Genomic DNA, 18,250 nt, shown 5'->3' on the forward strand with positions numbered 1-18,250 from the left:
GGAATCGCCGGCGGCGGGCGAGCGGAAGCAAGGGCGGTCGGCGGCGGAAGGAGGGGGGAAAGGCGCGCGGGCTGAAATGTCCCTCCCGCCGACTGCTTCTCTTTGATGCAGGGCACCACAGCCGCGAGGGGGAAACCCGCGTTTTTCCGGATTGGGGTCGGGATTTTGCCGCGCCCCATAAATTTTTTTCGGGCCGGGACGGGATGTGGGGTCTGGTCGGGCAGGTTTTTTCGCCCCTACCCGCATTTTGGCAGTTATTTTACGGGCCGGGGGCGGATGCGGGGATGCGGGTGAGTTGCAGGAGCATAGCAGATCTGTTCTCTCTTCCTTCGTCGACCGAACCAGGTTCCTCATTCGCCTCCCATGGAGACGCCGCCTCCACCACCTGCCCTGCCGTCCGTTCTCGCCCACCTGCGGTCCCTCCTCTCCGCCGCCTCTTCCGCTCTATCCTCCCTCCCTTCCCCACTCCTCCCCTGCTCCACCACCACCACGGCGACGATCGCCACCTCCTCCACACTCCCCGCACCTGCGCCCACCACCCCGCTCCCATCTCTCCCCTCTTCACCGACTTCCGAAATCCCCCTCCCCCTCCCGGCTGCGCCCGCCCCCTACCACGACTGCCCAGCCGTCGTCCGCACCACCAGCCAACCGCCCGCCTCGTCCTCCCTCCCCGCCTTCCTCGCCGCCGAGTGTGCAGACTTCGCCTCCTCCACTGCCGCCCCAACCCTCTCCTCTCCTCCCCGCATCCTCCCGTCTGAGCTCTGCCTCCTGCGTCGGGAGGTGGACTCCTGGGGCTGCCACCACCCCCCCGGGGCGTACTCCTACGCCGCGGCCCGCGTGGTGGAGGCACTGCGGCTAGGTGCTCTACAGTGGGAAGTCGAGCTGCGGCGCTGGTTGCTCGCGAGCTCACCGAAATATGGTATCGTGATTGATGCGGCCAGTCGAGACCATGTGTTTGTGCTGGTCAGGCTGTGTATGAAGGCGGCGGCGGCGGAGGCAGGGTGCTCGCTGGAACGCCTGCCCAAGGGGGAGGGCGAGGAGTTTCGTCTTGATCCGAGGCCTGTGCGGTTCGAGTGCCCCAGGCTGGTTGATGGTGTCTCCTGGTTGGCGAGCCAGCTCGAGGTTTTGTATGGGAAGGGCAATGGCTGGTTCTTCGCGATTACGGCGGTGAAGGAGGCAATTCTTAGGTTGGGGTCTTGTTTGGCTGTCGGTGTTGGAGATGGTGTTGCTGGAGGCGCTAGTGAAAAAGGATGTGAGTTGAGAGATACTGGGACATGCCCTATTTTTGTCTCTCAGGTTGCTGCTGCCATTGCAGCCTTACATGACAGGTTGTCCCTGGATAAGAAGATTAGGGCTCTGCAAGCTCCACGCCCATCCAAATATCAGCTGTATGCTTTCTTGAACCTTACTGTTACTTAATCCAACATTGCAGATCAAGCGAATATGCTCATGCAGATCTTAATAAATAACGATGACACGGTTCAGTCGAAAACAAACTCTGACACTGCTCATGCAGATCTTGCTCAGGGAGCGTGTTGCACATAGATTGTAATTTGTGATGATGATGAGTAATCGTCATTGGAATGCATTTCCTCAGATTGTGATTAGTTAATTAGTTTAGTTTGGTTTGGTAAGAAATTCAACCATGACCAATACATTTGATTCTTGACAGGTTACTTGAATATTCACAAATACTGAAGCAAGGCTGTGATGAGCGTTCAAAGCGACCAAACTACAGAGCTGTTCTGGATTATGATGGAATTCTACCACGTCAAATGGATAACCAGGTAAAGTCATGCACTTCGTCAGAAGTACTTCTCTAGAATCCAGATACCATGCTGATATTTCTACATGTTCCAGTGTTCTCTTGATTTACACTAACCTACTATTGACAAAATTTTTGTGAACATAATGTATGCGGATTTTTCAATTTATGCTGGTTCATGCAGTAGCAGTGCTAGGATTTTTGTTTTTCTTTTCTGAACCTTGATCTCTATGTATTCCCATGGATCGGAGGGAGTACTATTTTTCCATGCTTATTCTCTTTGTTTACTAATATTTGTTAAATCAAGGTTTTGCCGAGTCATCGAAAAACATAATATGATTGGAACAAAGGAAAATGGTATGAATTTTGGAGATTTAATTCCTATAGAAAAACTTCCTACTGTGCTGTTCGGAATAAAGGAATGGCTCACAAAGATTCCGATGAAATCCCTATGAAATTGGGCAATTTACACGAAGTTTGGAGAAAAACAAACACGAGGTCTTGCCTCATGTTTTCTTCTCCTTGTGTCCAGATTTTCTGCATTTTTCCTTTGTGGTATCCAAATGGCAGTTTTAAAGTATTCCTATGCTTTGGATTCGTGTAGGAATTGATGTTACATGGCATCTCAATTGCTGCAGTCATCCTACGTTTTTGAATTCCTGCGTTCTCAATGGGCCTTAAATTTTATTTACACAGGGATATAAAGATATTTTACATAAAAATTATGAATGAGTGGTGATATAAATGATCAAATTTCATAATTATCACTATTATCGAATTTACTAGAGTTTAATTATTTACTTCTCTTCATCATTTGAAAAGGAATCTGGTAGGTCCAAGACAAGGGAGGAGCTGCTAGCTGAAGAACGGGATTACAAGAGAAGAAGAATGTCTTACCGTGGGAAGAAAATGAAGCGAAATCCAACAGAGGTACATTTTAAATTTCAAATTTGCAAGTAATTTCATTTCTCTTAAGTCATCCTAAAAGTTGTCACGGCATAAGTTCCTGAGGAGATAGTTGGTAGTGGTGGCTGGTGGGAGGTCGGGGACGGGAAGGTTGCATTCGGGTGCTGTGTGTAATGACCCTGCTATGGATCGAACATGATGGAATGGATTGGTAGGTGAGAAGAGGGTGATCGAGAGGTAGGAGAAGGAGTAGGTGAGTGCAGAGAGAGAGAGGGAGGGAGGGAGAGAGAGAGAGAGAGAGAGAGAGGTGAGAGTGTTTCAGACTTTTCTTCATACGTGAACACTTGTACAGCAACCCTGTCACAGTAAATAGACCATCCAGTTGGCTTGGGGCCCCGCTATCAAGCACACGCTAGCGACCACTAGTTCTCCTCTTCTGCTGGCGGGTCCCGCTCTTCTTCACCACGCCTAGCCTCGTCCTGGTTCTGCTGCAGCTGAACCCCTCTGTCCGCCTCCACTTCAGGCGTATCTTGGTTGGCTGAAGGGGAGTGTGTGACACCGTGATGTCAAGGGGAGATAAGGCGGTGGAGGAGGACCCTCCCTTTCCTGTTTATATGTTCACTGCTTGTTTTTCTCAGTATTAGTCTGGGATATAATCAATATAGCCTGCGGTTTACATCACCTAGAAACTAAAGACTCTTTAAACTGACTCGGACCTGAACATGGTAGGGAAACCTTCTACGGAACAAAAAAAAAAAACCATCGTACTCAAATCAGACTTCCTAAGACTTAAACTTGCCGGGCATAGTGCTGAGCGCACATGGAACATATTAAATCTTTGAGTAGATTGTATGCATGTTAATTTGTTGAGGTGGAAAATTACTCATATATATGTTATAATCAGAGAAATACTTTTCCCAAACCATCCCCAAAATGTAAATTCTATTTGACCTTTCTTCTGAATGGAAGACATACTCAGAGGTCAGAGCCATTGGAGGTCTTCGCTGTCATGGTAGACTTGTCTCCTGTTCATCTGTTCTCATGTAACATGACAAAGTCTAATAAAAGAAAGAACGATACAAAATAGAAAAATAGAACTTTTATATAACTTTTCAAAAAATAATTTAACTAGCTTATATATACTTTGTTTGCTTAAAAAATAAATCAGAAAAAACCAATCCCACCTTGTATCACAGTAGACCACCTCTCCCCCTGTTGCTTTTCATTTTATAACGTCAAGCAACAACAAAAAGAATGTTTTTTTAAGGGTGCCAACACTTTATTGATTAACTCGGACACTAAGAGGGATACAAGCTGGGTCATGCGGGGAGAAAAGCCACAAGTGGCGACCCTGATCAAGCAACAAAGAGTGTTTGGTAAGGTTGTGTGCATCAACAGTCGAGGCTCTACTTTCATAAATAAAACTACAGCTACTAAAATTTGATCTACGAAGCAATATTTCTCTAATCACTGTCAAATAAGCTCCTCCCTTTCCATCATGTATGTCATCAACTACTGGCTTGCAATCACACGCCACCATGAAGCTCTGAAGAGATAGATCTTCTGCTAGTGCAAGTGCCTCGCGACAGGCTATGGCCTCCAAGACAGCCGGATCAGTAATTCCGGGAACCACCAATGCCGAAGAACCCATATACAATCCGTTATGATCTCTACATACTGCTGCCGCTGCTCCTACCCCATTAGTGTCGGAAAGCCCACAGTCCACATTGATTTTCATCTGCCCCATCGGGGGTGGCCTCCAAGCTCCAGCTCGGCTGACCAGCCAAGCGTATAGGTGTATTGTTCGTCAATGCGCGGGGCAACGCATTGATAATATCCAGCTCAGAAATAAAGTGTTTCACGAAGCTATGCGTCGTGAAATTTTGTATCTATCGATGCACGGGACTAACATGGAGTAGATTTAACATTGAAATTTTGTTGTGTGCAACATTATTCACTGTTTGGGTACGCCTGACAGGGAATGTCATCCCAGTATAATGTCCGTCGGTGCAACAAACATGAGTGTTTGCCGCCCTAACTTATGCACAGGCGCGTTGCAAATCCTTGTGTCAAGTACCAAGTCTCATACACAACTAAGCCAGAGAAGCCGCTCTTCATGAGATCAAGAAGAGCATTAAGAAGACCAAGCGTTGGAACAAGACACGAATTTCATAAAGCATCCAACTCCGGCAGGGGCGAGTCGGCAAGTCAGGCCCCGGCAAGCCCTTCGGGCATGGATTCCCCGCCAACACCAGCGCTCTGCCTCTCTCACCAGCTGGCTGCTGATTAGTGAGGTGTCGAGCCCGCAGGTGCTTAGGTGGACATAACCCGTACGCGTCAGCTTGCTGAAAGGATAATTCACCTTTAATGACACACGTCCTGATGGCGTGTCACACTAATAGGAGGTAGCTAGTTACGCGGCGCAGCAGCCTTGCCGGGCTTCAACCTCCATATGACTCCTAGCAGCGCATTTAATGCGTTTTGTCCTAACCGACAGAGTTAGGTATGATAGCTCTGTATCAGTCTAATCACCCCTGTAATGACCTTTTTGCCACTGTGGTAACCCCTTGAGCTATGAAAGGAGGGCCAGGGCAACATTAGAGGGGGTTCGAATCTTTGCAACCCTCACGCATAGGCACTCGTGTAGCTGCTCTCTTCCCACCTCTTGCCGGGGGGGGGGGGGGGGGAGCGCTCCGTGTACTTGTGCTCAACACCACCAATACACCCAAAGGCAGGAGTGGGGTTTTACGCCTCCGGGCGGCCCGAACCTGGGTAAAATCGTGTGCTCCTCGTTGTGTTTGCTCTTTGCGTCGATCGCCACCCCTTGCCGAACCAGCAAAGGGGCTGCCCTGCCCCATAGATCGCCGGCTCCACGCCAACAATGTCCTATTTGTATCTGATCAGGTCTAAATTTTTTGTTTTCCCTAAATTTTCTGTTTTAAGTTAGTTTCATTTTTTAAGCTTAATCAATCTTGCATGTTGATGAAACCTTTGTGCATGCTGCATACCCTCTTGCTAAGTTAATTTCTGAAACTTGTCTGGACCAAGATATGGGTCTCATGTTTGACGCATTTCAATTTCTTTTCTATATCTTGAAGATATTAAGAGACATAATTGATGAGCACATGGCGGAAATAAAACAAGCAGGTCTGGGGGAACCTCCTGGTGACATTGCACAAAATATACTTGAGACCAATTCTAATGGAGGCGCTTACCAAGGAAGCTCTTGTGATAAGGCTATTTTGGGTTCTCGATTACCTAGTCGTGAGAACTCACCGCATACTGCATCAAGGAGCCATGACACAAGGGATTCATATATGAACATAAGATATGAAAATAGTGGACACCGTCACCAAAATGTATCTGAGCATGAGAAAGGAGGGATCAGAGAATCAGGAAATGCAATGAATCGAGGCTATTCTGACCGGCATGATTACACACATAAAAGAAACACCAATGATCATAGGAAATATGGTAATAAGTATAAAAAGAACATCCCAGATTACCATTCTGAATCAAGTGATCGTTCAGCATGGTCCACACGAACACCAAAATCCTCGGAAAGAGAATATGGCGGCATGCCAGGAGATAAAAGCAATGATAGAACCAGAACTACTCAGAACAGACATGGATCAATACCTGGGAATAAAGATCAGTTCAGTGATAGATATGATCCCAAAAGCAGATATTCTGATGAGGATCCTCGTGAAGCATACCATGATGCGTGATCTGAATTACTGAGGAACAGAGTACATTTTCCTGTTGATCTCAGGTATGCTTACTCATTTGCAATATTTTTGGTTCTTTTTATTGTTTGGCACTTAATTTTACACAGCTGTTTGACATGATCTTGCAGTATACTGTGTAATACAGGCATCTGGGTTAATACCGTCAGCTGTATCCTTTTCTGTATCCTTATGCAGAAAATGCTTTACTATTTCTGCTGAGATTGTTGTAGTGACAGTCTGTTACAGTTCCTGAATATGGGAAATTATTAATTGTTAGTGCATTTTCTTGCTTATAAATTACATTCATCTCACCAATCAAATTTCCATCTAATTTTAGCTAATCAAAAATATCGGAACATCATGTAGGGTGCATATGTTTCCCGTTCACAACCGATCTTTTAAAAGGACTTCCTGTTAGTTTCGAAGCATGCATTCGTAATAACTTCGCTATGGAATTCTATCCTTTTTAGTTAGGGTACCCTTTTAGTTTTGAACTGGCAGGAATTTCAGTTGACTACCTTTGCCTGGAAAGGGCATGGCTGGAATAAATTTTCTTCACCTATCTGCTTGCATTGCATCTCATGCAGATGCTACTCATGCATAATTATTGGTTCATGTTATTTTTTGTGGGCCTAGTTTTTCTACAATGAGTTCTGTAAGCGAAGGCCAATCTTAAGCGCCACAACCCAGTAGTTGTGACTTGTATTGTCCTATTTTTTATGGACTGTGTTTTGCTCTACTGTTAGGTAGTGTTAAAATGGATTTTCCATACATATCAAGTACTTACACATAAGAAAGTGATGTAGGTAGTACTGAAGTAGGGTTCTGCATCTGCCAAGATGTAGCCAGGTACAGCCTATGCATCATGATAGAGACGCATGAGATACATTTTAAAAATTATTTTTGGTAATGGATGATACTTAATATGTCATAAAAATAATTAGGTGCCCTCCGGTGTTCAAGCTTGATGAAGCAGCACTTACACAATCATTCCCAGTGGTGGATGTGAAGAACACATGTTTTGGCTGTGCTGTTTGTACTTCTTTAGCTTTGCAACATGGAGGAGCACGCTTGAGTGTCTGCTCCCTTGGACGGGGAGGACAGTGGCCTCAATTAGGTTAACTCCCGCATCTCATGTTGGGCCGGGCTGTACCTGGATGTGTCTACAATGTGTACACAAATTTCCCACGGGCAATGATATTTGTTTTAATTGTTTATTCACCCCATACTCACGTATATGAGTGTTTGTGCTGGGTATTATGTATTCGATATGGATACAGCCATCAAGGTCGTACTACCTTGAACTGGTAAAATTTAACCAACCTGATGCTTATCATTTTTACCAGCTTCCACCACAAGTCCTCTTCATTGACAAGCTCTAAAATGGAATCATTCAATCAAAGATGTAATGTTCCTTGGAAAAGATAGCAGGACTCCACCATTTCCATAAACAAACAAACTTAATATATGTATTACATTACTTTATTTGTATGTTTTTATAGCAACTGCTTGCTTACATAAAATGGCGAGTCTTCATCGGATATATTTAAATCTTTGTTCAGGATGCTGTTCATATGTTTATATATTAACTGAAAGTTGCATCTTTGTTGCCCGTTTGTTTGTGGTATTTCTGTAGTGAGACCCTGAAAAGCTGAGAAGAATTTTATTGCACTTTGCATCAACATGTGAATAAAACCTGAAAGCCCCATAGAAGTAAACCATTTTCTTGATTTACCTTGCATGTTACTCCCTCTGTCCCATAATATAAGATGTTATTACAACCGATAGCGAGGGAGTGATTTTGAGGATTAAAGACATTACACACTTCGGATCAAGATGCAATTGCATATTGTTTGACCTTCCGTATCCATTACTTCATGTGGAATCAGGAAAAGGCTGTTAATACTGACAGAACTGATGTACATTTAGAATTCTCAGAAGCCTGTGAGAATCGCTGATGGCATTTATGCAAAACCTTCTTAAATGCACACCAGAAATCAGTTCTGTAGTTATATTCTCAGAAATCCGTTGGCGAATTGCTTTGATACGTAATTATTGTTACTTTCTAAACAGAACTTTGATCTGTTGGCATTATGTTCTCGTACTGACATACTTTAGTTTTTCATCACTTTATTGTAGGTATCTGAGCTGGATGTTGAAGTTTGATGAACTACTTAGACAACAGTAATTTTGATAGGTAGTTAGTTCGTCTAAGTTCTGTTTAGCTCATCGCAATCACGGAGTTTTACCCCTTTGGCGTGCAACAGCCATCCTGCTGGTAAGGTGTTTCCTAGAGCACAAAACCTTCCTTCGCCAATCAAAGTTCAACACATGGGTTGTTCGAGAAATTTGTTTACGTCAGTATTTTGCTCACTGAGAGCATGTATGGTTAAATTTTGCATTTTGTTAGTTTGTGATACACTAAAAAAAAGGTTCCGAATTGGCATTGCACCCGTTTTCAGAAACATCGTATTCCTAGATTTCTAAAGTACTGCACCATCTTCTCGTCTGGAACTGTTTTCTTCTCGCTGCTGGAGCTGGTATGAGCCCCGGTCGTACTGCACCCCATCTTCCCTTCTGGAGCTACACGATTTGGTGAAAAAAATTGTCCTCCCTCATGTTAATTAGATACTGTATTTTTGCAAATATATATATATATATATATAAGGAGGTGTGCAGCAAAATTGAGACAACCGTCACGTTATTTTTATTTACCTTTCGAAGTAATAAGTAATCACTTTCAAGCGAGAGATGATGCACTGAGCATGGTGAACATGTCTTCTCATATATCTGCTACAAGAGGGTTAGAGAGTTACAATTTCTTTAAAATCTTACCATGACTATTGTTGTCGGTGAACACTTAATAATATTCTTTTGAGACCGGTGGTTCACCCATCTCTAATAGGACTCCTTGCACTATATTGGTATGCAAGGAACAAATGGAGGCATATAAGGGTTTGAGTCTGTAGCTCATCATTATTAATGCTATCAGGGAGATTATCTAAGTAATGAATAATGATAATTTGAATCAAAGTACTCTTGAGAGTTTTCATCAAGGGTTTGAGCATTATAAGATTCATCACTATAGAAAGAATCATCAACAAAGAGCATATTATTTGTGTGTAGAAAATTACTCTGCAAAGTGGAAGGTGTGCATGTTGAAGCTTCCGGCCGGCTGTTCTTGAGTTCCCATCTAGTGAAGGCAATGCCACGGTACGACCAGTGGGGGTTTCAGGACACAGAGGTAGTAGCTTTACTACTGATACTTATGGTCGGTGAGAAGGGAGAAGACTGACATGCCTTGAGAGGGTGGCGCCGATCACTCTGTGTGCAATGTCGATCTTAGGCTTAACTTTGAATCTATGCTAGGAAAAATGGTCAATGCTAAAGGACAAGATCGATCGAAATATGCCATGGTGTTATTGGAGGTGAAAAGGCTTATGGGTGAGCGGGAGTGCAAAATTACTCATGTTTAGAGAGCAGAATAATGTTAGTCATGCTTTAGCGAACTTTGGGAGGATGGAAAACCATACTGTGGTTTGGCTCTGATCCGGTCCTTGTGGTTTGGCTCTGATCCGGTCCTGGTAATATCCCTAGCTTGTGTAGAGATGAACTTCGATGCTCTTGAGTAATACACTCGTTTTCACTCCCGCCAAAAAAAGGATGATATGCCGATCTAAATGAGAAAAACAATTTTTTATTAAACCTCCAAGGCACAAAATCTTCCATGCCGTTCTGACTTAGGGGGGTAGCAAGGATGTATTCGACATCAATAGGCTAGAAAATGGATCGTACTAGTTCTTCATCCCAACCATCACTAATTGGATCAATAAGCTGGTCAACAGTCCGAATAAGTATCTGGCCCCTTGATGTTAGGACCTTTCCATTTGAGTTGTGAGGGATCCACACATCTTCCCATATATCAATTTGTCTCGGATCCCCTACTTTCCAAATAGCTCCATTGTTAAAAGTATGTAGGTTAGAGCATTTACAGCCGGACTTGGCAAATCTGGCCTCTATACGCTTGCAGGCGCGTCCGGGCAGCGCCCACCGGCCCCTCATATCTTGCGCTGCACATCCATATACCTCAAGTGCGGAGCCACAAATCCATGCAATCCATGTGTGTGGACCATACGATACAAATTATCCGAATTCAATAGTTCAAAACAAAGCAAAGCAAATCATAATTCAACAAACTGGACGTCTGAGCGTGACAGATGGCTCGCTTGCCAGATCACTGGCCGAACACCATCCATGCCGTCTGCTCCAAGGCCATGCTTGCGTCTTGCTCCGCTGCCGTCGCATCTTCCCGGCGACGTTCTCCACCTTGCCCGACGGAGCAGAGGAAGGGACGCCGACGGATGAGGTGGACGCAGTCTCCGTCGTGGCGGTCGGGGACGGGTTGGACGACATCTAGGGCGATGGATCGGGACCGGTAGTGAGGATGGGAGCAAGGGTGGCGGACGGCAGGGGCTTGGGCGCTGGAAAGGTAGGAGGGCGGCGGGAGGAGGAAGGGTTTGAGGCAAATTATGGTGGGTAGGGCTGTCAAGTCCGACGTGGCGGACGCGCCCGGGCGCCCTATATCCACCCCATATTTGCGCTGGATATGAGGGACGGTCAGTCCGGACGTTTGAGACCCGTTTAAAGAGCCAGTCTGAGTTGGACTTTTGTGACCAGTCAATGACCAGGCCGTTCCCCGGGCGTTTGAGGCGGGTTTGGGACACTTGACTGTGCTCTTACCGCTCTCTATTTTGTGCAAATTTAGTATTAAAGTGTGTGAGAACATGTTACCCAATGGGACACGAGGCGAGTCACCCGGTCCATCGGGTCGGCTCCATGTCTCCGAATAAAGCACACGGGCCAACACATACCACGCCATTCCCATCCTTCTTAGGGGCAGCACGTGCTATCATCCCAGACACGAATGAGGTCTTCACTGTCCCTGGTGTTACTATGAAGGAAGAATGGGCTTGCTTCGGCTATAGTTTTGTTCAGGCGGAATCCAACTCGTCAGAAATCAGCAACAGACTAGTGCAGAGCGTTTTACAACGGTAGGAAGGTTAATTCACACATTGTCCAAGACGGGCGAATGCAGCAACACATTCTCTCGCATACCTTGTAACTGGATGGCTTTATCACGAGTGTAATTGTGAATGCTGTAATCATGTTTTCCAATCAATAAAACCAGCCACAATGACCTTCCCTTGAAAAACAGAAGTATATTGGCTTGCGAGTGGTAAAAAGCGTCAAGTCCAAATTAGTTTGTTGTTTAACACTAGCATAGCAGATGTACACCACTACACAGGAGGTCATAAATATCCTAGCTTGAGTTCATGAGTTTTCATTAGTTGATATGAATTCCAACACAGCAGCTTCAGTCTCATGGAAACATTGTATGTCTTGCAGACTTGCTCATTCAGCAAGGAGTGGCAAGGTACATTGGAAAATCGCAACCAAAACTCCTAATTTTCTCACGCGACCAAAATTCCTACTCCCTTTGAACTGAAACAATGACACTTATTTTGGATCGGAGGGAGTAATATCTTGCCGCCAACTACGATTGGTAAGTGTACTTGGGACACTACTTCACGGTATAGACATTTACTCAGCAGGCGTTAGGACTTTACTGGCATCTTTCTCAGAAATAGCACCATAAAAGCATATTCTTGTGTCGCCTCCTCTAACCTTCTCATCTAGATATCCCTTGTACAGGTCCCAAAACTCGTTGCTGCATCAAAAGTGATATGAAAATATAATAAGATGGAAATGGCACTGGTTGCATATAGCATTTCTGAATGTCCGGAGTTGTTGACGTAAGTCGTACCTGACTTGCGGTAGCGTAAACAAATTAAATGACTTCGGGTCCCTCTGCATGTCGAGTACCACTAGTTTCAAGCGTGACAGCGATAAAGCTTCCATGTCAATTAGTTTCTTGATTCTGATCAAGAGATGAACAAGCATAAGAGAAAAGATTAATGAAAGAAAAATGCAAAACTGCTCTATACAACACACAAAACTTATGTTGCTACCTTGACAAAAGGACGACAATTTACATGTATTACTGCTGAACAGCAGGCAATCTTTTCCTCCACTAGACTATTTACGGTAAGAATTCAATCAACTTTTGACATTAGCAGGCATAATCCTACAACATGCTCAGTAACATAATGCATGAGAAGAAAAACAAGTGTTCTTAGATACGACCTACTTATCAAACTTGAAAAATAAAAGATATAATATCCCAGGCTTCGCATGGAAACAGACAAGATTTTTCACCAAAGTTGGAGCAATTAATAATCAAGAAGTTTAATCTCAACATTGTCACACCCAATGCCCACGGCGAACAAAGTATGCAACATGAGACGGCATCAATGGCCAAGCAGATGCCGCTGTCAGTTCTCCATGACTTTTTTTCTTCAATGAGATTGTAGTAAAGCAGTAATTCCCCTTCGACAACACACTGATGTCTTAAACAACAATAGAAGTGAACAGGGATAGTAGCTTTGTCAGCCAACTTTTATTATTTCTGTTGGGAAGCAGACAAAAACTAGTCCAGCTGGGTTAAGCTGTTCACTGCCTATTTTGAGCTCCAGAAAGACAGGCTAAGACAGCTCCAGTCATAGTACCAGCATATGCTCAATGATCCAAAAATGATGTAACCAAGGGCATTTGTGGTTCCCAGCCACAGTTTGCTATGCCTAAGCTTAGGCGAGCCACAGTTTGCTATGCCTAAGCTTAGGCGAGCCACAGATTTTTAGGTATGTGTCTAATATGCATTATAAGCATTGCTGCACTTTAATATTCCTACAGTTATCTGTCACAAACTTCTAAATTTTTGCTAAATCTTGCCACACCTGTGGCCAGTTTTTCTTACTCACACTTCTGTAGCAAGCTGCACTTTGCCTTAGCTTAGTTCTGGCAAGCTATAAATTATACGTGCTGTAGCAAACTTTGCAGGTTAGACACTGTTAAAATATTGTGGTGATTCATGAGACTATTAGCTTTGTAAAAATAGGACGAAAAAAAAGTAAAGAATATATGCTGCAACAATACAATAAATGCTCTATGTTCTGAGGAAGACAAATATAAAAATTATATTATATTAAAGGTGTTGAACCTAGCAAATCGACATGGATGTATCCTTTTATCTGTGAATCACAGCACTACCAAGTATATTACAAGATGAATCACAGCACTACCAAGTATTAAAACCTAAAATAAATCTTAAATCCTACAAGTAAAAAATTGTGAACCCAATTGGTCTTCAATCCACCAAATACTAAGCTCTCACTGTCTGCTGATTAAACATAAAGACATATGCCGGACAAAAGCTTGAGCATTCAAGACTGCATACCTGCTGGGTGTACCACAGGCTATATTAACTCGATCTTTAAGTAGCGTGACCTACATATGAAAATTAGCACAGAGAATGAGATAACTGAATAAAAACCAGTATGAGGCCAAGAAAAAAAATCAGAATGCCCGCGCCGTAATTTACAACAATCTTGTTTGCTATTTTGCAAATAAAAGAACAATCAAGTAAAAAAGGTGTCCATGTGGTTACCCGTCCTGTGATTAATAGCATTAAGTTTTCTCTCCGCTCCAAACCGAGCCACCGCTGACGGTCTCACGCAACACGGAGAGAGAAGGGGGTTGAACAAGAGGGAGACACAAGACTGGGAAAAGGTGAGAAAAGGCGTCATAATTGAGCTACCACCCTAGACGGATGTTCCTCACCCTGCCACCTAGAATCCGGCAAAACTATGGTTGAGCTCAGGCAGGATGATTATTTCCTGCCATTTGGCTGTCATGTTGTTTCTGCCTTCTACTCCCTCCGTCCCATAATGTAGGACTAGTGTCAAATAACGTCCTACATTGTGGGACAGAGGGAGTACTTTGCTGGCTTGTGCTACCATAGGGTTAGCTACTTTTTGCCAAATAGGTCATGCCTCCAAAAGAATTAGAACACTGGCAAAGCACCCGTCAGATAGCGTAATGACCATGGTTCAGAGGGAGCCACGAATACGGCAGCTAGGTTGCAGATATCGCAAAAATAATGTTGTGGCTTCTTTCAACATCAAGGTACCAAATCCAGGTAGAGCATTTGTAGCAGAATCACAGAGGCACAGAGCTGCTTTATTTGTGTTGTGAACATTACAGGCAAACAGGATACAACAATCAATAAGGCAGCAACCAATGGTTTTGAGTCGCCGAGACAGAGCAGGAAAATGCAGCGACTTGGGAAGCTAATTGTCGGAGTCATAAAGGCGTACCTGCTCCTCCACTTTCATGTGTTTGGCAAAGAGCTTTACTGAACGGCATCCTCTAGTAAACATCTTCAACCCCCTAGAAACCAAATGTTGATGATATGAAAACAGGGCAACAGCCGCTTCAAACCATAATTTGAAGATATACATGATAGAAACTTCTGATAGTTCTCGTCCACGATAGTTTTTCAAAACGATGTAGTGGCAGTGCAAGCGCAGCAATTTAATTCATAACAACAGCAGTTTCACAAGATAAAGTATCATAACAGCAGCTACCTCAGAAGCTCCAGTGATCTCAGTGCACCCAAGCTGATAACCAGGAGCGCCGGGCTGCCCGCATCGATTGACCCCTCAACGAGCTTCCCCTCACAGAGCTCCCCCTTCCACGTCGCTCCGAAGGCCCCCTTCACATGGTCACCGAAGCTCTCAACGTCCTGGCTCGCCCCCTCGGCGAGCTGCACCATGCACCCCTCTACACAGAGGGCAGCGGATCCGGAAATCTTTTATAATCCGTCCAACACTTACAGCGAGACGAGCATAGAGACACGCTGAATCGAATTTGACAGGACCCGGCCACAGTGGTTCGTCTGAATGTGAACATACCGGAGTAGGCGCCGAGCTCGAGTGGGGAGAGGCGCATCTTGGCGGCGCGCTCGAAGCTGCGGAGGAGGAACTCGAGCTGCCGCGCCGGCGGCAGCGCGGCCGACAAGAGGACGCCACCGCCCGCGGGTTCACCTGCGGCGGCGGCGGCGTCGTTGGTTTGGTCCTGCTCAGCGGGTGGGCGCGGCTTCTTCTGCTTGTGCGTCTTCTTCGAGACGGGATTGGTTGATTTCACGGCGAGGCTCTTGGCGGGTTTTTGCTGCTTCTTCCGCTTGCCAGTGGCCGCCTGCGACGGCGGCGCCATTTTGGGGGTACGGGTTTGGGCTTGGAACCTGACTTTGGCGATGCCGTTCCCAGTTAGGGTTTAGTTCGATGTTGTATGGGACGCGGTAGGCCTCGGGCGGGAGGCACAGCTACTCCGTCTTATGTTTCTTTACGGGCAGTATTTCTTTTTTAGGGATCACAGCTTGGTGAATATCGGGTGTTCCCGAGGCTCACGTGATAATACGGGCTACTAGGAACCGTTGGATCTGAACCGTTGGATCTGATCCAACGGTTCCTAGGAGCTCTTGAATATTTTGCACAAAAGCTATCCAAGAGTTTTAAAATTACGAGTGGGTCCATCAACTTCTCAGACTGAGATCCAATCCAACGGCCCAGGAGGCGGTACTGTGGTAACATATAAGGGGCGGTATCACGTGAAACTTTCCCTCTAGCTATAGTTGTGGCCAAACCGATCGAATTTTGCGTGCCCGGCAGAGGACTAAAATGGGTCGTGCTTGGCCGCCCGTGGCACGCTGTGTGTCGTGCTCGCCCGTCGAGGTACCCATGTGTCCTTAAACTCTCAAAGGCAGCAACTACTTTACCATTTGGTCGTCATGTATGGCTTCAAGTTTTACCGGACATCGTTTGAATTCTCAAACAGATTCTTAGTTAAATAAAGTTGTTGCCACTCAAATGGTGACTTATTGAATGCAAAGCTAAATAAGGGTTCCTCTTTTACTTGGCAAAGTATTATGGTGGGGGTTAATTGTTTAAATCATGGTTGTATATGGCGTCTTGGAAATGGTCACAATATTGATATTTGGGAAGATGCTTAATCCCGAATTGTGCAAATAAAAAATTAATCACACCTAGAGGGAGTAATTTGATCTCAAGGGTATCTGATTTAATTGATCTTGATTCCGTTGCTAATAATTGGGACGAAAATCTAGTTACACAAATGTTGTGTTGCAATTCCATAGCCCCAACATGACATATTGGATTTTGTCGCTTGGAGCTATTTAAAGAATGGAACATTTTCTGTTTGATCGGCCTATGTTGTGCAATGGGAATGCCAACACGGGAGAAAACTAAGAAGAAAAGATGATATGAGACATGTAACTATTAATCATATTTGGAGTGGGATTTGGAAGTTATCTTGCCCATCGAAGGTAAAAAAAATCATTTGGCACACGCTGCATGGCACTCTTCCGCGTATAGTTACTTTGACGAATAGACACATAACAGTTACCCCCAATTGTCTTGCTTGTCCCTTTGAATCAGAAGATTCAAAGCATATGTTATTTCAATGTCAGAAATTAAAGGAGGTTTGGAGAGTGCTGGGAACGGATCAGGTCATTAAAAGAGCTTGCGAAGTTGATTATGCTAGTAAGGCGGTTCTTAAATTTTTACTTTCTATGCCTGAATGGGAGCTGACTATCTTGGGTACTCCCTCCTTCCATCTGTATAGGGCATAATGCGTTTTTCGAGGCTAACTTTAACCAAACGTTAAAGAAATACTATATGACATGCAACTTACACAAAGCATATCGTCAAATTCGTATGTGAAAGGAGCTTCCAATGATATAATTTTCACATTATACATCTCATGTACTATTAATCTTGTCAATAGTCAAAGGAGGTCTTGAAAAACGCATTAGGCCCTATCTAGATGGAAGGAGGGAGTATTCCGAATGTCCATGGGATGATTGCAATTACAACTTGGTACTTATGGTGAGAGAGGCGAAAATTAGTCCATAAAGAGAAAACCCAAGATGCTAACCATATCTCTACGGGGATTCGTGCTATTATATTAAACTATGTTATGACTATATCACCAAAGGTTACTATGAAAAGAGGGGGTTGGGTCCAACCTCCGAGGGGTTTTGTAAAACTTAATGTGGACGCCTCTTTTGATCATGACCTACTTAGGGGCACGACTGGTGCTGTTTTGAGGGACGATAAAGGAAAATTCATTGCAAGGGGAATTGGAGAATTGATTGGTGCATGGCTGTCCTGACGGCTGAAGCTTTGTCTCTTAGATATGGTTTATCAATTGCTCAAAGGGAGGGTTGCAACCGCCTCATCATTAACTCAGATAACTTGGTGGTCATTGTGGGAATGTAGTAGAAAACAAAAAATTCGCGCCAACGCACAACCAAGATCAATATGAATATGCATTAGGGTTTGGGATAATGATCGTTACCGTCACCGATTGCAGCGGAAGAAGAACGTGACGGTGTAGGTTGATACGTCCATTTTACATCATGATTTTATATTGATATTTAATGCAATATGGGTTGTTATTACACATTATATCACAATACTTATGCCTCTTCTCTCTTATTTTATAAGGTTTACATGAAGAGGGAGAATGCCAACAGCTGGAATTTTGGACTGGAAAAGGAGCAAATATTAGTGACCTATTCTGCACAACTCCAAAAGTCCTGAAACTTCATGGAGCATGTTTTTGGAATATATAAATAATATTGGGCGAAGAAAGTACCAGAGGGGGGCCACCAGCCAGCCATAAGGGTGGAGGGCGTGCCCTACCCCCTGGGCGCGCCCCCCGACCTTGTGGGGCCCCTGGTAGACCTTCGGTGCCCATCTTTGGCTATATGGTGTCTTTCACCCTGGAAAAAATCAAGAAGGAGCTTTCGGGATGAAGCGCCGCCGTCTTGAGGCGGAACCTGGGCAGAACCAATCTAGGGCTCCGACGGAGC

General features: G+C 44.5%; 2 protein-coding genes across 7 annotated transcripts; one reads left to right on the forward strand and one right to left on the reverse strand.

Moving 5' to 3' along the window:
* Positions 1-286: 286 nt before the first annotated feature.
* On the forward strand, positions 287-8,845 carry LOC123053084 (U11/U12 small nuclear ribonucleoprotein 48 kDa protein). 6 transcript variants are annotated; one of them, XR_006425392.1, is made up of 7 exons: positions 287-1,388; positions 1,673-1,787; positions 2,588-2,695; positions 5,770-6,443; positions 6,528-7,248; positions 7,344-7,516; positions 8,539-8,845. XR_006425392.1 is itself a non-coding variant. In XM_044476476.1 (5 exons), exons 1-4 carry the CDS (start codon positions 364-366, stop codon positions 6,397-6,399), a joined length of 1,878 nt encoding a protein of 625 aa, XP_044332411.1. In that variant the 5' UTR covers positions 287-363; the 3' UTR covers positions 6,400-6,443; positions 6,528-8,845. The 6 variants fall into 6 exon arrangements, 3 of the variants coding, with proteins under 3 accessions (XP_044332411.1, XP_044332413.1, XP_044332412.1); XR_006425391.1 differs by having other exon boundaries at positions 6,528-7,516; XR_006425390.1 differs by having other exon boundaries at positions 7,344-8,845.
* Positions 8,846-11,703: 2,858 nt separating this feature from the next.
* On the reverse strand, positions 11,704-15,671 carry LOC123053087 (protein CMSS1). Its single transcript, XM_044476480.1, has 6 exons — positions 15,270-15,671; positions 14,943-15,138; positions 14,673-14,745; positions 13,754-13,803; positions 12,224-12,337; positions 11,704-12,127 (listed from the first exon to the last, which is right to left on the reverse strand). The coding sequence occupies exons 1-6, from the start codon at positions 15,568-15,570 to the stop codon at positions 12,001-12,003; spliced, it is 861 nt and encodes a 286-aa protein (XP_044332415.1). The 5' UTR covers positions 15,571-15,671; the 3' UTR covers positions 11,704-12,000.
* Positions 15,672-18,250: the final 2,579 nt, after the last annotated feature.

This window comes from Triticum aestivum, chromosome 2D (assembly GCF_018294505.1).
Source record: "Triticum aestivum cultivar Chinese Spring chromosome 2D, IWGSC CS RefSeq v2.1, whole genome shotgun sequence".
In the NCBI taxonomy this organism is placed as follows: domain Eukaryota; kingdom Viridiplantae; phylum Streptophyta; class Magnoliopsida; order Poales; family Poaceae; genus Triticum; species Triticum aestivum.